The sequence below is a fragment of the Talpa europaea genome (assembly GCF_964194135.1).
Source record: "Talpa europaea genome assembly, chromosome: 5".
In the NCBI taxonomy this organism is placed as follows: Eukaryota; Metazoa; Chordata; class Mammalia; order Eulipotyphla; family Talpidae; genus Talpa; species Talpa europaea.
This window is the reverse complement of record NC_140071.1, coordinates 99,160,443-99,185,678: the sequence shown is the minus strand read 5'-3', so window position 1 is coordinate 99,185,678 and position 25,236 is coordinate 99,160,443. Positions and strand designations below refer to the sequence as shown.

Below are 25,236 nucleotides of genomic sequence, written 5' to 3'. Positions count from 1 at the left end.
GCTCAGTGAAATAAGCCAGAAGGAAAAAGAAAAATAACAGATAGTTTCACTAACAGGAGGACTCTATGGGAACCAAATAAAGGATCAGGAAATAAATAATAATAATAAATAAAAAGCCAAAATCAACAGGTAACTATAAATCAGAGTCATTCTGCAGAGACATTCTCTTATCTCAAGAGAAGGGGAGGTAGAGGGATCAAAAGAGGGGAGGGAAGAGCACAAGGGACTATGGTGATGGTGCACAGGTGAATTTGTGGTGGGAATTTTACGGGGAATGTACCTGAGAAAGCATACATTTGTACAAAAAATGAACAATGATGTAATATAGATATATATATTTTCTTCATATATATGAATATATATTTTCTTCATATATATGAATATATATTTTCTTCATATATATAAATATTTAATATAGCTGAAGAAAAAAAATTCTCCCTAGCGATCAGGAAAAATAACAAAAACCAGAACAGTGACATTGGTAGCTCTAGCCTATTTTAAGTTGTAATCAAGCACAGTAAATGTTCTTCAGTCATATCTGGCACATACCTCTCTCAGGTCTCTACTGCCCTACAAGTAAACAGAAAAACTAAGGTGAGAGATGGGGCATCACAGTTGGGTGTTTCCCTTGACTTCCTGCTGTGGGTGGGGAGTCTGCATTCAGTTTCCTGGAGGAGGGACCTTCTGCCTGAAAGATCATGTACTCAGAACACTGGGCAAAGAAACTAGTTTTTAAAAAAAAAAAAAGAAAGAAGAAAGAAAAGGAATGCATTGCTTCAACTGAAAGGAATCCAAAGAATGATTTTTAAAAATTAATACATTTAGGATATAACCCTTTGACTGCAGAGAAAGGAAGTGACATTGAAGCAAAAGCCAGATCCACAAGTGAAATCTGAACTGCCCCACTTTCAGTATTCTGAAAACATAAATTTTCTTTATTTTGAACACAAATGGGAAAATAATAAATTAGACAATAAAATAGTTTGGAAATTACTATGCACAGTATAGGTTTCAGTTTTGTTAAAAGTTCTGGAAGGATATATACAAAAATATTATTGGTGATTAATGTAATGAAATCAGGGTTTTTAAAAAAGATTTATTTACTTATCGCATAGAAGAACTGGGGTATAGGCCAGGGGTGTGGAGGGTGAGAGGATTCACCAGAGACAGAGTGGCAAGCAGAATAGGCAGATTTACTCCCTGGTAAAGGGAGCAGTGGGCGAGACAGGAGTAGGACTGATTGCGCTGAGACTTAACCCCTAGGCCACCAGGAAGGCCTGAAATCAGGGTGTTTTTGTTTTCTTTTTCTGATTTTTTTTTTACAATAAACATATATTATTTGTATAATATCAAATACTTAAAAATTAAAAATAATATAAAATGTATAAAGCCCAACCTTTCATTAGCTAACTAGTTCTGTGTGTATCTAAAGTTCAAAGATAATTGATATTCATAATGATAAGGTACGGTTTTTTGACACACATAAATTACTTTGTTTTGTTTTAGTGTTGGGAATATTTAACTGTAGTTCAATTTTCTTAAACTATTAATCATGTTAAGTACATGTGAGAAATTGCATTTAACTAGAATAATTTATTCTCAAAGCACTTGATTTCCCAAACTTACCAGATAATGGAAGTGTTTACTATGGCATTTTCCCACATCACAAAATACTACTTAACTCCTCATATAAACTTTGTTTCCTCTTAAGAAGACCAACAGTTCTTTGCTTTGAAGTCTTTTTCTATCACAAGCCAGTATAGAGATGCCGCGGCTGTATAAGGAATAAGGATTTTCTTTTCTCAACTCACAGAAGTGAATGAAGGCATAAGGAGTAGCAAACCCAAGAAAATATCACACGAAGACCTCCAAAATGTAATTTGAGTCAAATGTATACCACAATAAAGAGAAAACATTAACTCTGGCAGAATATGAGCCATCCTGTACCCACAATGCTGGAATGCCAGGTGCTGTTTGTCCACCTGTTCTACCACTCTGCTTTTCCAGGTGGCCTTGAAGCAGCTGTTAAAAACACCTGGACCCAAAAGATCACAAGAAAGTGTAAGGTGACAGACATAAAGACATAAGGTTATGATCAAGTAGCATTAAATATAATTTCTGCCTGCAGATGTTTGTTGTTGCACTGTATCTAGAGAATTCTTTTCTCAAAGAATCTTGTTGCAGGATTAAGAATTTTAATGGTTGCTGGATCAGCTGTCTCTTACAGATGCCTGACTTACTAAGAAACTGGGAGACATCTTACATAGATATAATAAATCTTGTGTAAGAATACAGATGCAGCGGCCTCCCTGGAGGCACAAGGGGTTAAGATGCAGCACTATGAAGCAATCTGCAGCCACTTCAGCAGAAGTTCGATCCCTGGCCAAGGAGGTGACCCATGTGGCGCAGCAGACCTTTCCTGTCTTGCCCGCTGCACAGTGTATTTCAGTCAATCCACCTGTTCTGTTCCCCACTCTCTGGTGAATCCTCTTACCCCCTCATCTCTGGCCTGCACCCCAGCTCTTGTATGCATAAATAAATCTTTAAAAAAAAAAGAATAATGGGCCGCCCAGTGGTGCACCGGTTGAGTGCTGGATTGAGAAGCTGCCCGCAGCCTCTGCAGCGCCAGTTGGATCTCCGGCTGCTCCCCGGCCACCGGAGGAGGGTCCCACACGGCGCGCAGACCTCTCCTGCCGCCCGCTGCTCCCCTCAGCAGTGTACTTCGGTCCTTCTGCCTGCTCTGCTCCCCGCTCTGGCTTTGGTGAATTCTCTCACCCTCCCGCGCTTCTGACTGTACCCAGTGCTTGTGTAAATAAATAAATATATCTTAAAAAAAAAAAAAGAATAAAGATGCAGCCTGTAGCAGCAAGAGGAAGGCACAGTGCAGGATCTCTGATTCAAGCAGATGGGTAGAGGAGTCCTGGAGCCCTGGGTGGTTTTTTCAGGCTTTTATTGTGTTTACCAGGTAGATGACAGGCAGGGGTGCTGCCCGCGAGTCTTCTCCCTCTTCCTGCTCTCCAGCCTTGTTAAGCCCTTAAAAGCCCCATCTTAGCCCAGGTGTACCCACCGACACATGCCCACACCCTACTCCAGGTGTCTGCCATCAGGCATGCATTTAATCTAATGGTGGGAGGGCAGAAAAGCCTGATACTTTACTTACCCTACAAACCACTTCAATTCTGCATTATCTATACACATATGGGGCGGGAAGGGGGGGATGGTAAAGGGACACATAATATGAGTAACACGGACAACTGAAATTTTCAAATAAAAAATCTTAATAATGAGCCTCCCTGGTAGCCTAGGGGTTAAGTCTCAGCTCTATCACGTCAGCCTGAGTTTGAGGCCCAGCCAGAGAGCTAATCCACATGCCACAGCAGCCCTCTCTCCTGCCTTGCCCACTGTTCCCCTCAGCAGTGTATTTCAGTGAATCCACTTATTCTGCTCCCCACTCTGTCTCTGGTGAATCCTCTCACACCTGCCCCAATAGACCTCTGGTCTACACCCCCCAATTTTTTTTAATATTAAAAAAAAATCTTAACAAGTAGCAAGTATACTTGAGATTCAATCTCTCTCAGTTTCTGATACAATACTCCCGTTGGCCCTGAACAAAGGTCATCTATACTGCTCCTAAAAGAAACGTAAAGACCCAAGATTTGAAACTACTTTGAGGAATTAGTTTTCCCAGGATTTTATGATAGGTATTAGGAATCTTGCCCAAGCAATCTGAGGTATTATTTGTGATCTTGCAATGCATAGAAAGATGACTCCCCAGTAAGTAGGTTAATTATAGATTATTATGAATCATTACTTAGGTTACCTGCCCCTTCAGAGTTAAAATCACCATTGTGAGGTTTTGCCGCAGCAAAATCAGCCTTCTGTTCTCCCTCACCCCTAAATTTATGCTACCCATTACTAATTATGTTAAAAGATTTATTTTATGCATACAAGAGCTGGGGTACAGACCAGAGATGCAAGGGGTGAGAGGATTCACCAGAAACAGAGTGGGGAGCAGAACAGGCAGATCTACTGAAATACACTGCTGAGGAGAGCAGCTGGTGAGTCAGGAGAGTTCTGCTGCGCCATGTGGGTCACCTCCCAGGCTAGGGATCAAACTAACTAGTGCTGCAGTGGCTGCAGATAGCTTCATTGTGTTGATTCTTAAACTCTTGCACCACCAGGGAGGCCCTACCCATTACTAGTTTGCAGCACAGTCCCTCCTGAAGATCTGAAGCCAATGTGATGTGATTTATATAATTTTTTCCTTTCTTTCCTTCTCTTCTCCTCACAAAATCAAGACTCACAGAAATTTTATATTTGGCACATAACCAGTCAGGGTTAAACCAGGTGGAAACTGAAGAGAAAACTAATTTCTAGGCAGGGGGGTATCATTTAGCCTTTTCTAGAAAGAAAGATCAATGTGAATCTCCTTGGACAATCAGCTCAGACAAAACTATTGGCACTAGCTGAGTGAATGTTCATTTGTTCAGTTTTAAAAGTTTGTTTTCATTAGAAACCACAAATACTTTAATCTAGACACCCTTATGTGATTTGACAAACCTAAGTTCTCAAAGCACTCAGGACATGTGACTATTCCTGGCCAGTTCCCCTCTTATCTTAGCCTTACCTTGGCTGACACCGGCTGTTAGGCAATGAGACCCATAAAGAGATTGTGGCAAGTCACTGGTTTAACTGTACTTATGGTTCTGAGGCACTTCCCTAATGGACACTAAAGTTAGTTCACCAGAAAGGATAGGCGCTAACAAAGAAAGTATTTGGAGCTATAACTATAACCTGGACTTTATTTTTTTTTTAAAGATTTATTTATTTATTTATACAAGCACTGGGTACAGTCAGAAGCGCAGGAGGGTGAGAGTTCACTAGAGCCAGAGCGGAGAGTAGAATAGGCAGAGTGACGAAGTACACTGCTGAGGGGAGCAGCGTCGACAGGAGAGGTCTGCACGCCATGTGGGATCCTCCTCCAGTGGCCAGGAAGCAGCCGGGAATCGAACCAGCGCTGTGGAGGCTGCCGGCAGCTTCGCAACCCAGCGTTCAACCGCTGCGCCACCGGGGAGGCCCTGAAGCTATAACTATAATAACAAAAACTTCAATTCCTGTAAGATTAAAAAGTGTGATTTCAGAAAGAATGATTGCTCAAAAATATCTGTTAATAAGTGCCACATTTGGGAGTGTTTCCACACTTGTTAAAAAAAAAGGAAACAGAAATTATGGTGTGGGCCCCAACAGGTAATTTGAAAAATATCTTTTGTCTTATTTTCTTATTAATTGAGGCATCATTTTTGTACAGTAATGCCCTATTTTTTAACCCAATCTTACAAATAGAAGTCAAATTTGAGAACTAGGAATCAAAAATATTCTTTTCATACCAAAGAGAAATTGTTCAATAAATCAATAAATTTTAGTTAATTTCAGTTGAGGATTTGCAAGAGTGCTATATCCTCCAAAGGACAGTGCCAAGGTAGAGCACAGGTTACTGTCTGTGGGCTCTTCAACTGCATGCACAGTTGTAAGACCACTCAGACTTAGGGAACAACAACTATGGGGTTTATTAAACCAATAGGGGAAACAAAGAGTTTCTAAGGCCACAGGTGCCTGGCTATCTCACCCCACATAGTATCTACAGTGTCCGAAAGTCCTAAACAAAAAGCTGCCTGTCCATGATGGTGCTGTCCTATTTATGTGGGCCTAGAACTTGGGGCAGCTGGCAAGCACAGGACAGGGTCTAACTTACCACAACTGGAGGTTCTCACAGGTGGGGCTGCTGAAATGAAACCGCAGCAGCCCACATCCGCAGTTTGAAGGACAGGGTGGACATCACCGGATGCTGGACCAGGCAGCAATGGAGGCAGCAGTACTGGGAGGTGGTGCCGGACAATCAACAGCTCTCAAAAGGTGACCCAAACACAGAGTGCTGGTCACTGGTCAACAGTGCTGGGTAGCACTGGCCAGTAGTACCTGTCAGTGCCAGTCACTAGCGTTTTCACCCTGTAGGATCAGGAAGGACCGCTGAGCAGGTTTTCTATGATCCAGCAGACCGGGTAAAGGAGGAATCAGAGTCCTCAGTGGTTTTGCAGGTTTTTATTGGGATTACCAGGTACATGGCAAGCAGGGGCGCTGGGGGGCTGGTAGGCTGGCAGGCCTCCCAAACCCCATCAGTTCTTCACTCTGGGCTCTCCGGCCTTCTGTTTCTCTGCTCTTGCTTCTCTCTCGGCTTCTCCTGGCGTCCCTGTGATGCTGCCCTTAAAAGCCCAGTCGAATCCCATCTACCTAGGCCCACACCCTACTCCAGGTGCCCGCCATCAGGCATGCATTCAGGACCCAGGGTTCCGTCATCTATACTAATGCAGGAGGGCAGAAAAGCCTCACACTTTTTACCTTACCCTAGATACCCCTTTGTAAGTTATTGGTCCAAATCAATGACAAACAGCCCTTTGAGACACCAGGCCCAGGACCTAGTGCTCTCTCCTCTCAGGCGGTGTCAGGGGCAGGCCAGGAGAAGGCAGCGGCCCCCGGTCTAGGCAAAGCTCTCTGGTTCCTCTTCTTTCTTCAGAGATCAGCTGCTGGATGTTTCTTCTTTCTTTGGAGGCCAAGAACAAAATCCGTCTCGGGAAGAGTGTGTCAGTCTGACTCAGAGAGTCCAGTGAACCCCATGCTGGCTCCTGCTCTGCCTTATCTCTTTCAGGGTCTCCCACTACCAGGTCTGACTGGATTGTTTTCAATCCTATAAGCTGTTTGGACTGTAACACCGACCAGCAAATGTCTTATACCTGATGGGTCCATTCTACGATCCAGGTGCCAAATTCACGGGCCTCTCTACTGCCTACAGCTGAAGAAGGCACAGGGCTGAAGCTGAGCCTGTAGGGCCTCATGCTCCTCCCTGCAGCCCTGAACTAGGGCCTACAGGCCCTGGGCTTCTGTGTTAGGGAAACCACTGCTGTCAACAATCACTGCTGCCTCTGCCAGTATCCAGAGCCCCAGTGAGGTGACTGATGGCAGGAAGTAAAATGACCCACCTGCTGCCACTAGAACTGCCCACAATAGTGCTCTGGGGCCTGGAGCCTGAACCCCCGAGATGGGGGAGTCTCTGACTTCAGATCCATTCTAACCAAGTTAACCTCTCTCTCTCTCTAAATGTATATATATAAACTTTTCTCCTCACCCCTTCAGAGCTCTCCCTGGGTTTCAGTTCCAGGCCACACCAGAGTCCCTAATTTGACTGATACTAGTTTATGTGACTTCAATTAGACCTAATTCCATTTAATCACAAATCATAATAGCTAATGATTACTAGGCATAAGAAATTGTCAGGTTTTGTTTTGCTTTTCTTTGAAATGAGGAACATAAGTATATTTTTATGTGGAAGCAAGAGGAAAATGTTTGACTTTATCAGTAAATCTTGCTCTTGCAACACCTTTTTAATGAACTGGAGGATTTCTTTATCTTGTGCATAGATAGAAATTTAAAGTAAATTATAATATTTTGAATGGTGTTAAAAATAATAAGAGTTAACATCTATTGAGGATTTGCTATGTGCAGACATTTGCTAAAGACTTTGTGTTAATTCATTTAATCTTTTCAAAAAATTATCTTCAACAAGAGAAAACTGAGAAGTTGAAGGTTTGGTTCAAGCCATGACAGAGACCCAGACATCCCAGCTTCATTGCCTTGAGCTTAAATATTATGCTCTCCTGATGTTTCAGATACATTTCAAGCATTTCTTTGTCGTCAGTAAGCATGGGTGCATACGCTAACACTGGTGCTAAACAGCCTATACGGAGATGGAATTTATACTCTTAAGACCAGTGCCATCTTGAAACTAGAACATCATCACAGAAATGAAATCATCTTTAATCACTGAACCAAGGCATTTTAGATTTGGAGAGAGAGAGAGAGAGAGAGAGAGAGAGAGAGAGAGAGAGAGAGAGAGAAAGGAAATGGAAATGTCCTTTTGGATCTTTCCTAATGCTTATTGACCAAATCAGCCCTCTAACTAAAATGTTCTTTCCTCATCTGGACATCTAGTCTTATCCAACTTACCCAGCTGATTGAGTTAACATTCCTAATACTTCCAATATGGAACTAGGACACTGTAGTGTGTGTGTGTGTTTGTGTGTGTGTGTATAAAATTCTGCCCTAGTTTGCAAGAGGGATCTTTATTTCACCTGAGCCTGTACACAGCACTCTCTGTATTAAGCTGTCAATAGCTCTCCACTGACTGAACCATTGGTCAGGGTTTTCCAGTGTACACAGGACTTTATTGTTGTAATATTTGCCTGTTCTGAATATACTGAAAACCATTAAACAGAGCACTTTGAAGAGGTGAATTGTATATGTGAACTGTAGCTCAGTGACGTTGTCATTTAAAAAATGTACAGAGGAATGAAGGCATCTGAATGTCATGGCATTCTGTGCATAACATCCTGTCTGAAATGTTCAGCCATAAGCAATTTTACTAGAAGAAAGTAAGTTTATGGTATATACTTAGAAGATAATAATTCACTACTTCACAACTACAGATACCAAAAAAAGTGGTTGAGTTAAAAGTATCAAGTTTCTAATGTTTGCCTTTCTTATTAAATTACCATTTATTAAATTATTTTATTGTCTACTGATATTTGCTAGCAAGTAAGCATTAGCTACATCAAAGACAAAGAAAAACATTAAAAGGAAGCACATCCTATCTAATATTTTGATATTTCTTGTCTTCAAATTGAGACTTCAGGAAAACAACTATATTTGAAATAACACAAAGATGTTCTAGAGGAGCTTTGACAATTCCTAACTTTCTGGAAAATGCCTGTGTCTCTTGACATATTATAAAAGACTTTTTCCAATCTGGTCTTAAGCTACCTTTCATCTTCATCTCTTCCTACACCACCTGATTACTACCACACAGAGGTAGTTGTCTTTTCCCTAAGCACACCCTATAGCTTTGTTCAGCCTTCCTTCTGGAATATTCTTTTCTGTTTTCACCATTTGACTCTTCAAAGACCATCTAACTTCCATTTTACCTTCCTGACTTCTCCAATCCAGTAAAGTCCCATGAGAACAGGAACATGTATATCTTACTAAACATTGTATTTCCCTCATAAACATAAAGCCTGATATATAGGAAATACCCCATAAATATCCTCTTCTCTATCCTCTCAAAGTCTCAATGCAGGGCCTCCCTGGTGGCTCAGCAGTTGAGCTCTGGGTTGGAAGCTGCCCGCAGCCTCTGCTGCTCCCTGGCCACCAGAGGAGGGTCCCACATGGCGCACAGACCTCTCCTGCCGCCCGCTGCTCCCCTCAGCAGTGTACTTCGGTCTTTCTGCCTGATCTGCTCCCTGCTCTGACTCTAGTGAATTCTCTCACCCTCCCGGGCTTCTGACTGTACCCACTGCTTGTATGTATAAATAAATAAATAAATCTTTAAAAAAAAAGTCTCAATGCACATGTCTATCTACTTACCTTACTGTGCTGGAATTATTTTTCAGTAACCCACCTTCACACTCTCCTTCCCTTGTAGAGTAGTTCTTAAAGGCAAGATTATGACTTTATCACATAGTGGATGTTCCAGGAATCGCTGTACAATTTAGAAGAATTGAAAACACATTCTCTAAACTTCTGACATTCAAAATCTTAAGGAAAAATGAAACAATTTACTAAAATACTGTGTGACAAAAGCTAAAAGTGGGGTGTGTATACAGTATTATGAGAATTCTGATGAAGGTGTTTACCCTGGAACATTTGAGCTGGCTCTTGAAAAATAAAATTAAGTTCACCATGAAAAGAACAAGAGGGATTCAAGGTTGAAGGAAATCAGCAACAAGACAAACAGAGGAGCGGGGGTGACTATTAGCTCCCACAGTGGATAGGTGTGGCTTCCATGTAGTGTCCATGGGAGCAAGTGGTTGCGAGAAAACTGGAAAAATGTTCCAGGCCTGGCACACCTCTTCATCTGGACTTTCCAACATGAGCAAGAGGTTGACTGTGTCTTACTTGCAACATCCTCTTCTCCCCTGCATCCTCCCAACATACATGTTGACCATGTAAGAGAGTTGTTCAGAGTTGTACGTATGACATGTGAAGAAAGGTCCTCATGAGAACCAACTTGAGACTCTGATCTGTGTTCTTAGGTCAACACTAGTACTATGCAAATTACATACTGAAGCCAAAGTCAAGAATGTGGTAGAACCAACAAAGCTGGTTTCTTTGGAAAGTCAGCATCATTGACTTAAAGATTCCTGGCTTTCATAAAGTTCTCTCTGGTTGTCCTGGTCCAAAGAAATGTCTCCTCTGAAATCCTCTGTAACATTAGGGTTGTTTTGTCCTCATTCCTTGTATCACCCTTTTTTTCTTTCCCTCTCTTTCAAAGCCTATATCTAATATAATGCAGCTTTAAAAGACAGCTGTGGAGCGAGGTAGGGTATAAATCAATCACCAAAAAACTTGTTGGATTTTAAGTTTTAAGAGGGGAGGATGCAATAGTAAATTCCCAGTCACCTCTATAAATCCCACAGCACTCAGCAAAACACATGTGTTGAATAAATTTATGTACTGATGGTAATATGGTAAAGTAAGAATACTCTTTTGGCTTTCAAAAGAAGTTGAAATAATGATGTAAAAAATAAATTAAAAAAAGAAGTTGATATTTTATGATTTTTTTTCTTGAAAATCACCTCTTCGGGAGAGCATTCACATAGATGTTTATCTTTTATTCTTTTAAATTTTCATCTCTTTAAACATGCCCCCACTAAGTGTGGTTGCTGCTCATTATCTTAACTTGATTTGCCAAAGTTTTATCCCTTCTATAGGTCTTTTTGGAAAAACAATCCTTAGATCTATTTATTATGCCTACTTTTTTTGTTTTCTAATAGAACAATGATATATTTATTTCAGCAAAATGATAAAGTGAAACTACAAATAAACAAAAATATTAGACACTCATGGTGACACAATTTTGTATTAAAAATAATAGCACAATAAATTATAAAGATGTGTTGGTATTTTAATGGAAAGGGAATAACAAAAATACTTTTAAAATACAACATCATTGCCACAGCACATGGAAACATTTCCATAGAAAAATGAACAAATCTTCACATGGACATTGAATCTTTTAGGCTACTTTCAATTTATATTCTGAAATCTTGATGTTCTATAGATATTTATAGACTAGCCATTCTTTTTTTTCCATGGACCCACAAAGATTAGTCCCACCACAAGCAATTATAAGGAACACTTCCTGTAGATAAACAGCACTTCAAGACTAATATTTAATCTTAATTGGCAACAAGTTTAGTGCAAATAAAATTATATTTAGCAGCTTAGAAAATTCCTGGTGGGGAGGCATTGACCTCTTAACCCTTATTACTTCCCCAGAGTCAAATCACTTCTCTATTTTTAAGAGTATGAATCTTGGTCATACACTTATTGAAAACTGCTGTTTAATACGCAGGGTGTTTCCATGAAAGATGGGCTCAGACATCGCACAAATGAGCCACACAGTTTTTACATTTGGAAGATTCCCCTTAGGTTGACTTAAAAAATAAGCAGGACCTGAATTTTAGTCATCGTACCCAACTGTTTTTCTGAGAGTAGAAGGGACTAAAATAGGGTACTGATCATTTTACGAATTAGCCACCATTGGTTTGCATTCAAAGAAGCCCTGAGGACAGGGCTGGGGAATCTCTTAAATCAAATTCTACTCTCCAGTTATAATCTGATTTCACTGATTTGAATGCCAAAGGGGGGAAAAAAAAAAGAAAGAACAGCAGCCATCTGACTTTAAACCTGGTGCTTTCCACTCTTAGCCAAGATTTACTCTCCAAATGAATAGAAGCCAAAGAGCTACCAGCCAGCAAGGATTTTGTCTGAGCTTCATCAATTCCTAGAATTGCCTCTCTTTTTATTAGACATCTGTTCCCTCTTCTAGCCAAGACTGCTTCAAGAAACAATGTGGTTTACTGTGCCCAGACCCATGGTGGCAAGGAAAAAGGAAGAACACCTCCTGGGTTTTAAGCACCCAATTTTACCCTTGTCTTGAGCCATCAGCAAGCTTAGATGACTCCGGAGGTCCAGGATGCACTGATATAAAATCCAGGGAGGTAAATACCCAGTAGACCATCTCACTTGAGCTTTAACAACTGCTTGACGATTTTTCTGTTCCCCATGAATTCCCTCACCAAAGAGTTCAAAGATACAGTGGTGGCTGCATGTTGGACAGAGAAACCCAACTCAGTCACTATACTCTTCTCTTTCCCGTGGAATGGGGTATTTGTCATACTGGTTGGCCAATTTCCATTTGTTCTGCTGATTTTTGAGGAGCGCAGCCAAAGAAGTCTTTCGAGTCACATTTCTAGGTATATCCCGGCTCTTTGCCTTCCTGGTGGGGGAAGAACTTTGGACTAAGGGATAAACCGGGAAAATGGGCTTACCCAGAGGGGCTCCCAGTAGCTGCCATATTTCCCCAGAGGTTTTACTGGTCAGGTACTGCCATGGCTTCTTCCCACTGTGGTCCCGGACATTCACCCGAGAAGCCAACCTTTGTACTAGCAATTTCATGACCCCCTGGTGGCCGTGAATGGCTGCAAGATGCAGAGGGGTATATCCACAACTGGACTTCACATTTACATCAAGAGCAATCCCTGCTTTCTGTGCCCCTGAGACAAATTTCTGAAGGGCCTTGAGGTCACCATGTTTGGCTATCCAGTGCAAAGCAGTAAACCCAGTCAAGAAGTCTTTGTGCAAAGCCAGCTGAGGGTCCTGCCAGAACAAAGACAAGGCCTGAATCCAAGAGCCACTGGCAAGCTTCACAATCCACTCATGCTCCCTGGCATCTAAGGGGACCAGGGATGACTTGTGCTCAGAAACCCTGTGGGGGACCAAGGCTGACGATTCCTCCCCAACCCGAGGCCATGAGTTGTGTGGGTGACCCCCACCAGCAACAGCAGACTTCATGTCCGAAGTTTTCGGTGTCAAAGGAGCATCCACCCTAGGACTGGACACTGCTGCTGCCTTGGAGAGCTTCCTGAACCGTAGTGGGCGCCGACTCCTTTTCAAGTCCTCCTCAAGGTGCTCCTCATCAGAGGAGGACAATTTGGCTCTCCCTGCCTGAAAGCTCCTCCTGAGAGATCTCCTTAACTTGGGGCCTGGCGAGGGCAGAGGCTCCTGGGGATGGTCTGCAAGGCCATTACCTCCTGTTAGGACCTGCTGAGAGGTGTGGCCTTCACGTCTGTTGCTGACGTTCTGCTGTGGGCTCTTGCAGGAACTGCCCTCCTTTGGAGCAAGGCCCCCATCTGGATTCCTCAGCTTTCTCCAATCTGGGGTTCCCAGGGCAACCTGCAGCCCTTCTTCAGAAGCCCCCGGGGACTCGTCAGGCCCACTGCTGCTCTCCTCGCTGCTGTGGCTCTCCTGGTCCACAAAGTCATCCAAATTTTGGAGGTCCAGCTGAGAGCGAATGCTACGAAAGACTGTCACTGAAGAGTTCCCGGGCAAGGAGTCAGGAGTAAGGGGAAAGAGGGAGTGCGAAGGAAGCGTGGAGTCCTGCAGCGCTGGGTTCGGTTCGGAGATGCAAAAGCCCAACTCAGAGGGCAGCCGGGGAAAGTCATTTGGCAGCACTGACCATACTCGGCTGGGAGCCCGTTCTCGGGCTTCGGATATCTGGGGGTGTCTGGCCACCCATTCTCGTGTGCGCTGCTGCTGCTGCTGCAGGGTCGAGTAAGGTTGAGAGCCCGGAGTCAGCATTTCCAACAGTTCTCCTGGGGAAGCGGGGCAGGACGCGAGAGCAGGAGGGGAAGCTCGACTCCCAGCAGCTTCGACCGTTGTAGGGGGCGAGCGGGACTCCGAGGGCACCCGCGCGGGCTCAGCGGGTGCCTGTTCCCGCTGCTGCCTGGGGGTCCCTCGTTTCTCCTGGGCGGGCGGACCCCGCGCTCGCTTCTTCCCGGCAGTGGCGGGGTCAGGGACTGCGCGGAGCAGCGGCGCGCCCGGAGGTGCCCCCTGGCCGTTCTGGAGGCATTCCCAGCAGGGGCGGCCCTGCGTCTCCTCCGCCGCGCACCTCGCTCCGGTCTGGGCAACCGCTCGCGCAGCCGCGGGCTCCGGCGCCCTGTAGCCAGCGCTGCCCCGGCGCTCGCCGCCTCTCCGGGCCGCCTCCCGGGCGCCGCCGGCCGGGAGTCCATTGCAACCTGCGCCGGCGACTGCAGCTGCGGCACCTGCTGGCTCCTCCTCTGGCTCCTTTTCGCGTCGCCGCCGCCGGTGCTGCGGCGGCCGCTCCCCACTGCGCGCGCCTCGCGGGGAACCCGGCGCAGCTCCCCCTGCAGGGGCGGCGGCCGCGGGCGGGTCGCGGGGTCGTTGCAGCCCCTCCTCCCCCAAAAGGTCCCTGAACCTTCTCTTCAGCACCACGTACCTGGTGCCGTCGGGGTCCTGGCGCACTGCGGCGACTGAGTTGACGAAGCCCTTGAAAAGCTCGCGGCGGCGCTGGTGCTCGCCGGGGGACGTGTTGGGGTCTCGGAGAAAGCTCTTGAAGTGGCTCAGCAAGGCGGCGTTGGCCACTCGGCCCCCGGCCTGGCACAGAAAGTCCAGCAGTGCCTCCTGGCTCAACTCCCGGGCCATCGCTGCCTCGTCGTCTCCTGGCTCGCTGGGGTTTGCGCTTCGTCCTCCCGACCCTGTCCGCCGCCAGCAGAAACCCTGGCCCGGCCAGTGGCACCTGCGCCCGGGGCGGTGTCACTCGCCTCCATCAGCCGCGGAGGCCGGAGCTCCTCGGCGCCTCCCAGCGCGCCAAGAGGGCCGCGGGTCCCCGGGGTGAAGGTCCCCGGGAAAACCCCCCGCGCGCAGCTTGGGTGGGAGAGGGCGGCTCCCGGGCCGCCCCTGTGCGACGCTAGCCTCTCGCTGCGAGTCCTGGCGGCGAAAGTTCCCGGGATAGGTCGGAGTCGGTTTCACCTGCGCCCTGGCGACGCCTCCTCCCCGGCTCGGGGGGAAGGGCCCGACCCGCCTTCTCCTGTCCCTCCGCCCTCTGATGGCTTCCCCCACCCCTGCCACCCATCCCAGATGAGTCAGGCTGGCCCCAGCCAGAGAGCGGCCCTAGGTGAGGTCGGAAGCTGGCCGCCGCCGGGAGCAGGCGGAGCCCGCGGCGAGCCGCCCTGCAGGACGCACGGCCGCTCCGGCCCGGGAAAAGCAGGCAGGTAGGCGCGGGCTGCTGCTTTGGGGCTCCGCCACACGGGAAACGAAAGTAGTGGGTCTGTTCCTGCCCTCTCCTTGCGCTGCCGAACTTATGACTAAAATCAATGGGTGGGGAAGAAGGTGCAAATTAACCGGCACTCTGCGGTCTCTCCAAAGGTGCCTTTATTGCCGCTGTGGGGTAATAATTTCAGATTCCCGGAGGCAGTATCGGGGACCGGGAAACTCACTTTCCATCCAAAACAAGCTTCGCCTGATCTGGAGATGCTGTGCTGCAGCTCCTCGGGGCCCCTGGGCGAAGGGTCCAAATACACCTACGTCTGTGCTGAAAAGCGAAATCATCCCGATGGCTACAGGTTAGTTCTTTTTCCTTCATAACTGGCTCATGTTAAGATGCAGGGGAAATCACTGTTTGATCATTGATTGCCTCAGCGGCTCAAATGAATAAGAATTATGTCCTGCCATTTGATGCCTAGTGTTGCTTTGACGTAATTTAATCTAAAATTTGTGAGCAGATTTGTACAGTTCTGGGGTGTGTGTGTGTGTGTTGGCGTCCGAGGTGAAATCGTCTTTTTTCTCCGAATATGAAATTTCCTCAACACCTTCAAAGCGTTAAGCTTATTACAGGCTCACCTGGTTTGATGCCACTGCTCCTAACACTGGGGTGGCCCCGCGACTCTATATCTCCCTTGAGGGAACGAACTTCTAATTCCCGGTCCCTTTGTAGACCTGAACTGCCTTTTTCATTGGTCTCTTCAAGACATGGAATTACAGCACTTTTCCAAACAGCTGCTTTCCGTCTCATTTTATCTGTCTACATGTTGACACTGCCTTATTATAATAATCCCTGTGTTTGAGATTCCATTTCTCTTTTTTCTTTGTAAAGAGTATTTCTTTGTAAAAAAAAAAAATACACGTCATGCTTTTTTACATCAGTATGACCATAATGAAATAGTAACAAAATAAAAATTTAACTCTTCTAGTCACTGTCTTAATAATTTTTGTAAAATACTCACATAAGCAAGTCTTCTACTTTAAAAGTTTTCCCACAATATCTTTTTTAAAATAAATACACTTGACATATAACAGCATGACATCCTGTTTCTTTATGGGTCCAGTTTACATGCTTAAGATCACGTCATTGTTTTATCTATTTACTTATCAGACTCAATACCCAACCCATTCTTTTCCTTTGCTTTGTCTTCCCATTTCTTTCAGTTATGACGTCCTTGTTTACCTTCAGCCCCAATTGTGATAGCAAATAGGGAATCCTCTGTCTTCTGTTTCTATTACCAAGTCTCCATTTTTCTCCTACTTTGTCATTTGACACTCTTTTTCCCTAAACTCTCCTCATCTTTCCATATTTTCTTCTTTTGCTCTACTACTTTTGATGGTTTCATGAGTCCCTGACCTTTTTGCCAAGGCCAGGCATTAAAAGTATGTTGCCCCCACAATTGACAACGTGTTTTAGCCTGAACCAATCACAGGGCCTGCCACATTGGCCACACTAGCTGAGCTTTGAGTCCCCTGATAGCTCCCGGGTACTTTTCCAGGAGTGAACTGGACACCTTGGCTTTATTATCTAGGTCAGAAAGAACTGGAAACACTTCTGTCCATTTTGGGCATTTATAAAATCCAAACCTGTAGTAGGTTATGGGGGAGGGGAAATAATGGTTTTTCACTAAGGTGAAGCATTAACTCCAAACTTTAGGATAGTTATTAAAATAAAGGTTTTGTGTTACACTTCGGCTTATTTTTAGGTTTTTTCCTAGTGTTACATATTGGTGGAACTTAGAAGAGTGTCCATACCTGGGAAAGGTGGGAGCCCAAATGGAAAACACAGGTGGGCATTTTAGAGTGGCAAGGGGGGAGGTGGAACACTTCATGGTACTTTTCAAATTTTCTGGCATAAAATAGAGGGCAGTGTCAAGCAGGGTGACCATATAGATAGAGATTTGAACTTCATGTACTAAAAGGACAAGGCTGAAAGGAAGTGTTCTCTAGGGCACGCTGTTGAAATCAGATTATCTCTAGGTGAAGGTGCAATCAGTAGGTCTGAAGAGTAGAAAGCCAGGCATGAAAAGAAAAATCCAAATCCTTTTGATTTTGGGGGACCCAGGTAGTTGAGCTTCTAGATTGTCTCCTTTTTGTCTCTCTTGTCTCAGGTTAAGGGGATGGTTAGTTAGAATGTTCCTCATCTTATCTCAGAGAGCATTTTAAAAAATACTTACTTTTTTTTTTAAATGAAGTACCATTGTCTTACGTCTCTGTTAATATTTTGACGGTATACGATTTCTCCCCTCAGGCGTAGCTCTCCCACCTCCAAAGCACCCATAGTCTCCACCATAATCCATTGTGCTCACCCCTTCCTGCTCCTCCCCCTCTCAGGGAGCATTTTTATGTCTTGCGAATGAACAGATGAGTATTTCCAAAGCACGTTTATGGAGTACCTATGCAACTTTGCACTACCTTAAATGGGAGTAAAGAAAAAACAGGCTCAAGAATTTATGGGGAAGAACAAACAAGAGAAATTGTAGGAACTTGTGTGTGAAGAGATTTGACAAGGACTTGTACCAGCTGCTGGAAAAGCTGAAGACTGAAAAAAGAAGAACCCAGGTTTAGATTGGGGGGTCAGGGCAATTTTCCAATAAAAGGCAATTTTGAATAGAAGAGGTAAGGAAGAACCTTTAAGGTAGCAGAGACATTGGTGCAAAAGCACAAATATCTGGCTCAGAGTAGTGCATTTGGGGAACTGACTGTAAAAATCTACTTGGCTTTAAGGAAGAGTATGTGTAAAGATATGTATGGATGTGCCAGAAATGAGACTGTGAGAGTCAGAGGAGGTCAGAAGATGAAGTACCTGGAGGAGGAAACAGGGAGAGGATCCTTTGAAGAATTTTGTGAGGGTAGTGATCTGACCAGGTTGGTCTTTAGAAAGATTATCCTGGAGTTAAGTGCTGGTTTGGAAGTATGAACCATATTAATGAGTAAAAATCACACATTTCAGAACAAGAGTGTATTTAACCAAATCTAACACATCATTGATTGTATGATACAGTTGGTTTCAGAGATGTTAAAATGTGTGTGTGTTGGGGGGGGGAGTACTTGTTAAAGAAAAAGAAATACAGTATGTTTAATAAGGTCCTGTTTTCAGGGGAAAAAAAGGTGAGTTTGTAGTTCAGAGTAAGATTTAAAGTCAGAGTGACTTTAAATTTTTCTTTATAGCATTGTAGTGGCAGGAAGGCCACTGGACAGGTTCTGTATGATCCGAGCAGACAGGGTAAGGAGAGTCCTGGAGCCCTCAGTGGCTTTTCAAGCTTTTATTGGGATTTACCAGGTACACGGCAGGCAGGGGTGCGGGGTGGGGGGGGGGCGGGAGGCTGGGAAGCCTCCCTGTGCTCTCCCGTGGCATCTGCTTCTCGGCTCCTTTCTACTGTTCCCTTCTTTTCACTCTACTTTGTTCTGCTTCTCTGCTGGCATCCCCGTGACGCTGCCCTTATAAGCTCAGTCTCAGCCCAGGTGTACCCACCTACACATGCCCACTCCCTACTCCAGGTGCCTGCCATCAGGCATGCATTCAGGACCGCAGGGATCAATCATCAATCCTAATGCAGGAGGGCAGAAAAGCCTGATACCTTTTATTTACCCTACAAGCATTATAAATTATTTGGCTATTTTTAAAGAGGATTTACTACATTTTAGTTTGAAAAAGATACTAAAGGGGGAAAGCATGAATAACTAACAATGGCAAAGGAAAAAAATACCAAATTTGAGGCTGGAATTGGAAGTGAAAATGCCAGCAGGGAGAACAGTCCAGGAGTTATCGAGATGATGCAGAAAAGGGACACAAAAGATTTGAGTTCAGCAGTATCACAGAAAAAGAGATTGTAGGGGCCGGACCTGGACACAGTGCAGGTTTTCTGATCCCATGCAGACCGGGTAAAGGAGGAGTCAGAGTCCTCAGTAGTTTTTGCAGGTTTTTTATTTGGGGTTCACCAGGCATATGGCAGGCAGGGGTGCTGGCTGGGGTGCTGGGAGGCTGGCAGGCCTCCCAGCCCCCAGCAAGTCTTCACTCTATCTGGGCTCTCTAGCGTTCGTTCTGCTGCTTCTCGGCCTCTCTTTCGGCCTCTGCTTCGGCTTCTACTGCTGCTACTGGTGCTGCTGCTGGCGTCCCCGTGACGCCGCCCTTAAAAGCACAGTCTTAGCTCAGCTGAATCCCATCTACCTATGCCCACACCCTATTCCAGGTGCCCGCCTTCAGGCATGCATTCAGGACAAGGATCCATCATCTATCCTGATGGCGGAAGGGCAGAAAAGCCTGATATTTTCTTTACCCTACAGAGATGAACAGATGGATTGAAGAGATGTATGTGAGCAATTTCAACAGGATTTTAAGCCAGAGGAATCTAGGGGATGACAAACAATCTTGGCTTATTCACATGTGTAGAGTGAGTTCCTGGGTGGATGGTGTTACCATCTACATGGATAGAAAATATAGAAGAAAAAGTCAGTTTTGGAAAAGGGAAAGATGATAAATTCAGTCTGGGGCATATTAAGTTTGAGGTGCCTATATCTCATAAAAACAGGGCTATCTCAAAGGCAGTTTGCAATATAGGTTTGAGACTCCAAGAATGTATGGCATTAGCATATATAAATGTTTATTGAAACCACAGGTAAAGATAAAATTGCTTAGATAGAGATAGAGACAGTGGAAAGGAAAATGGAGGGTGAATGCACGTCTATCAACGAGAAAGAGGAAAAAAACTGGTTTGGGAGTCAGAAACACCAGGTAGATTGGGGGAGGGGTACAGGAGTGGGGGAAGAGGAATCCCACACTGTCAGTATGGTAGCATCAAAGCAGAAGAACAGCTTTCTAGAGGGAATGCCAAGTTAGATAAGAAGTGAAATATAACCATAGCCTGTTAGGTCACTGGGGCCTGGTCTGGAGCAGTTTCAGAAGAATGGTGAGGACAGAAGTCAGATTACAGAGGGGTGAGTTGGTTTAGAGGGAGTGAGAAAAACTTTGGCTATGAAAAGGAGACAAGAGAACTCTAGGTAAAGAGAAGATCGGATCATGTAACCTAAAGATATTGAGGGGGTAGTTGTGAGAAGAGATAAAGTCATGTCTATCACTAAGGGAAAGAAGTCAGGAAAGAATAAGCTGAAGACTTAGAGGAGAGAGTAAATAATTGATGAAACAGGACTTGGGGGTGGAGCTAGAGTCCAGAGTTCAGGCGGAGAGATTCCCTGGGACAGGACAGAGTAGAACTTTTCTGGTGATTGCATTAACTAGAAGATTCAAGAAATTGAGAGAAAAATATTTGAGGAAATCTTGGTGGGATTGAAAAGCAGGTGTAATTGAAATAAATGAATTTGAGTGCTAGATTAGGATGTTGTGAGCAAAACAACAAATATTCTTAAATCTGGAGCTTAAGGATTTCAAAGTAAATTAGTTTGGAGGGCATGACAAGATTTATAGAGTGTGAATGACTATGTGCATGAAATCTAGTAGAAGTGAGATGTTTGGGGGTGATGACATGGAGCTGTGAGAAGGGATGTTGAAAGAGTCTTACACAGGATACTGAAGTCATTTAGGATGGAGAAGATACCAAGAGTCATCTACAGAAGTCCTGAGCATTATAACATGAATAACACAGGTGGTATTTTGCCAGAAGTATTTGCTTTGTCCCTTGTCAACAGATACACCCAGCAAACATTGTAATAGAGTGACTTACACATGGGTGTCACATTTCAGACCACTCTCCTTTATCTGATCTTCAGGACAAATGTGGGAAGTGTGTAGAACAGGGATGATTACCTTGTAGAAAATAGCTCTCTTTGCTATTAACACGTGTGTATTTCCTATAGGATATATCCTGATGTGCTTTTTCCTTGCCCCTGGTGCAGATTTCTGTGCATATAGATTGGCATCTCTAGCCAAGAAAGTGGAACTGCTCAATGTCAATCATCTAGGTAGGTAGATGGATTCTCAAGTGAAACCACTGCTAAGATGCTAAGAAAGGCAGGTGAGAAAACAGGGAACTTGCCCACCCCCCCATAATCCCCCACATCCCTTCATGTTTGGATTTTCAAAAGTCTGGGTACTGCCCAGGGCACTCTGGCATCTTAGCAGGGAGGTGTTTTCATGCTGGACTGCAAGCTGACCTTGAGGGCTCTAGTTTACAAGTCATATAATCTAATGATAGAGGGCTCTCTGTTTTCATTTCCCTCCTCCTGTCCTGAGCCTTGTTCTTTTATTTATTTGTCAGTATTTATTGAGGGCCTACCATCTGGATGCTGATAAATGAAACAGACAAAATCTTTGCTTTCAAAAAACTTACATTCCAATGGGGAAGAGACAGACAGTAAACGTGAAAATAAACAAGGAGGTATCACTGGTGATAAGTGATCAAAAGCAAAAGCAGACCATTATGATAGAGACTGACTAGAGAGCTGCTCAGCAAGAATGGACAGAGAAGGCCCCCCCCCAGAAGACCGTAGGAAGCAGAAATCTCAGGGATAAGGAGGAGCCAGCCTTGCGGAAAATGGAAGAGAGGGAAGCAGGATGGGAAAAGCATTCCAGAGAGAGTGACTAGCTCATATTACCTGGGTTTGGTATGTCTGAGGAACAGAAAGAATATCAAGGGCTAAGCTGGAGTATAGTAAGAGGTGGAAATGTGTAGTGAGAGGACATCAAACAGTGAACAGGAGCTAAATTTTTAAGGTTTAATGGGACTGGATTTTAGCCAAATTGATGAGAAGCCATTGGAGGGCTATACTCAACAGAGTAGCATGTGATTTATGCATTAAACGGCTGCTGTGTAAAGAATAAATTATAAAGGGGCCTCCCCGGTGGCGCAGCGGTTGAGCGCTGGGTTGCGAAGCTGCCCGCGGCCTCTGCGGCGCCGGTTCGATCCCCGGCTGCTCCCAGGCCACTGGAGGAGGGTCCCACATGGCGCGCAGACCTCTCCTGCCGCCCGCTGCTCCCCTCAGCAGTGTCCTTCGGTCCTTCTGTCTGCTCTGCTCCCCGCTCTGGCTCTGGTGAATTCTCTCACCCTCCCGTGCTTCTGACTGTACCCAGTGCATGTATAAACAAAAAAACAAAACAAACAAACCAGCAAACAAATAAAGCATGCCTCTATAAAAAAAAAAATTAAAAAAAAAAGAATAAATTATAAAGGATGCTGACAGAGAAGCAGAATATCCAATTGGGAGATTACTGTAGAGGGCCAGGCAAGAGATGGTGGTCACTTGGAATGGCAAGCGATTAGATGTAGAGAAGGATTGAGATTTGGGAAGCATTCTGGAGCCAGAGCCTAGAGAGTTGCTGGTGGACTGGATATAAATTTGTCATTGAGAAAATTACCGTAAGACCTGGTATGTAAATGGGAAATATAGCACTCCCTTTTGGAGAGGTGAAGTTTGAGATGATCATCAGATATCCACGTACTGATCTAGAGGAAGTGATTGGAGATACCAGTCTAGAGCTCAGAGATGATCATCAGATATCCATGTACTGATCTAGAGGAAGCGATTGGAGATACCAGTCTGGAGCACAGAACTGGAGATAAAAATTTGAGAGTCTTGGGCATTAAGATGTTATTTTAAAGCTATGGTATTAGATGAGTTCATCTATGAAAGGAATCTCAAAAAAGAAGAAAAGAGGGGCCTCCCTAGTGGTGCAAGGGGTTAAGACGCAACCTATGAAGCTAACCACAGTCACCATAGCATGAGTTCGATCCCCAGCCATCCAGGGAGCAACCCACATGGCATAGCAGACCTCTCCTGACTTGCCCACTGCTTCCCTCAGCAGTATATTTCAGTCAACCTGCCTGTTCTGTTCCCCACTCTGTCTCTGGTGGATCCTCTCACTGCCTGCACCTCTGGCCTGTATCCCCGTTCTTGTATGCATAAATTAATAAATCTTTAAAAAAAGAAGAAGAAAAGGATTCCATGACCAATTGGTCCAACCATAGGTAGCATTTTGCTTAAATTTTATAACCTGTCTCAGCCATTCCATGGCAGTGAGGGGAACTACAAAATCCATATTTTGCCTCCCAAAGGCCAGTATCTGGATATAGCCACAGCAATTAGTATGAGAGACAGCTCGAGAATAATGTTAATTTCAGGGTTAATGTCCAACTACTCCACCTTAAGTGGAAAGTCTCCCTCCATCATCAACTTCAAGAAGCCCTGGGGTTACATCTGTTAAAGCAGTCAGCAGATTTACCATGTATATCCAGGAGTTTACAGCTGGGAAAACCAAGTTTCAGAGTATAGTTTCTTGTAGAACTTATGCTTGAATCAATTTGACCTCATACATAGCATTTTGTGCCAGTCTTAGCTTTTCCTCACCTCTTTGGAGTATTTCACCGAGGTGACCCTTTCTCTGTTTGAAATTTCTCTCTTGGCTTCTACAATCATTACTCTTCTCTGGTTCTTCTTCAAGTCTCCCTTTCTAGCTCTTCTTTCTATTTCTTTTTTTCCACATTCTCTACTCATTTTCTGGGTTCTGCCTGAACAACTTAATTTTCCTAGATTCAATTACCACTTGTATTCTTTTTTTTCCCAAAGATTTTATTTTTATTTATACAAGAGCTGGGGGTACAGGGCAGAGGTGCAGGAGGGTGAGAGGATTCACCAGAGACAGAGTGGGGAGCAGAACAGGCGGACAAACTGAAAGCACTGCTGAGGGGAGCAGTGGGCAAGACAGGTCTGTCGTGCCATGTGGATATCTCCCTGGCCTACCGGGACTCAACTGGTGCTGCAAAGGCTGCGGACAGCCCACAGCGCTGTGCTCAACCCTCTGTGCCACCGGGGAGGCCCCACTTGTATTCTTGACTCCCAACTCTACATGTGCAATCCACCTCGTAAAAGCAGACTTTCAAGCAATTAGTCTAGTGTACACTCTGCCACCATCTCCATAAATTTGGCCAATTTACAAACTCTCTGGCCCTTCATTTGTACAATGAAGGAATTAGACTACATGATTCTGATGTCCCTTCCAGTTAACATCCTGATTTTAAACTTTATCCTACTTCTAACAATCAATTTATTAACAATAATGACATTATTGCACACTATGTGCCAGACACTGAGCCAAGTAATTTATTTTAATTCCCCTAACAAATTCCCATGAGGTAGGAGTTATTATCTGTATCTTATAGTTAAGAAAATCAAGATCTAGTAATGTAATTTCCTATTATTTTACAACCAGTAAGTGGCAGAGCTAGGACTCGAACCCAGACAGTTTTAGACTGGAGTCAGCATCTTTAATCCCTGCCCTGTACTTCAAATACCTTCCTTGTCTGTTCTGCTTTCAAACCTTATCCCCTTTTCAGTTCTTCTACCTCTGTGCCTTAACTCTTCTGTTACCCCTTTTCCTTATATCTTTATCCTTTATCTTTTTCCTCTCTTCATTCCTGTGGCTATTTTCTTTCCTAAAACCAAACGTAATGAGGGCCTCCCCAGTGGCACAGCGGTTGAGCGCTGGGTGGCAAAGCTGCCCTCAGCACCGGTTCGATCCTGGCCCCTGGATGAGGGTCCCACATGGCGCGCAGACCTCTCCTGCCACCCGCTGCTCCCCTCAGCAGTGTACTTAATCAGTCGGCCTGCTCTGCTCCCCGCTCTGGCTCTGGTGAATTCTCTCACCCTCCCACGCTTCTGACTGTACCCAGTGCTTGTATAAATAAATAAATCTTTAAAAAAAAAAAAAACACATAATGAAAACAAAACAAAAAAAAAGGGCCTCCCCGGAGGCGCAGCGGTTGAGCGCTGGGTAGTGAAGCTGCCCGCAGCCTCTGCAGTGCTGGTTCGATCCCCGGCTGCTCCCCGGCCACTGGAGGAGGGTCCCGCATGGCGCGTAGACCTCTCCTGCCGCCCGCTGCTCCCCTCAGCAGTGTACTTCAGTTCTTCTGCCTGCTCTGCTCCCCGCTCTGGCTCTGGTGAATTCTCTCCCATGCTTCTGACTGTACCCAGTGCTTGCATAAATAAATAAACAAATAAATCTTTTTAAAAAATTAAAAAAAAAAGCACCTTGCTTTGAACTCCTTTATCTCT

The 25,236-nt window shown here is 44.7% G+C and overlaps 1 protein-coding gene and 1 pseudogene across 2 annotated transcripts in view; one reads left to right on the top strand and one right to left on the bottom strand.

Moving 5' to 3' along the window:
- Positions 1-11,930: 11,930 nt before the first annotated feature.
- SOWAHB (sosondowah ankyrin repeat domain family member B) lies at positions 11,931-14,613 on the bottom strand (the record flags this gene model as incomplete). Its single annotated transcript, XM_084234123.1, has 1 exon — positions 11,931-14,613. One exon carries the CDS (start codon positions 14,611-14,613, stop codon positions 12,241-12,243), a length of 2,373 nt encoding a protein of 790 aa, XP_084090249.1. The 3' UTR covers positions 11,931-12,240.
- Positions 14,614-15,048: 435 nt separating this feature from the next.
- The window catches only part of LOC311170576 (RNA polymerase I-specific transcription initiation factor RRN3-like), a 42,539-nt pseudogene continuing 32,351 nt past the window's right edge, over positions 15,049-25,236 (top strand). The window contains exons 1-2 of the transcript in view: positions 15,049-15,182; positions 15,372-15,533. The product of the transcript in view is annotated as an RNA polymerase I-specific transcription initiation factor RRN3-like (transcript). The remainder of the gene's footprint in view (positions 15,183-15,371; positions 15,534-25,236) is intronic.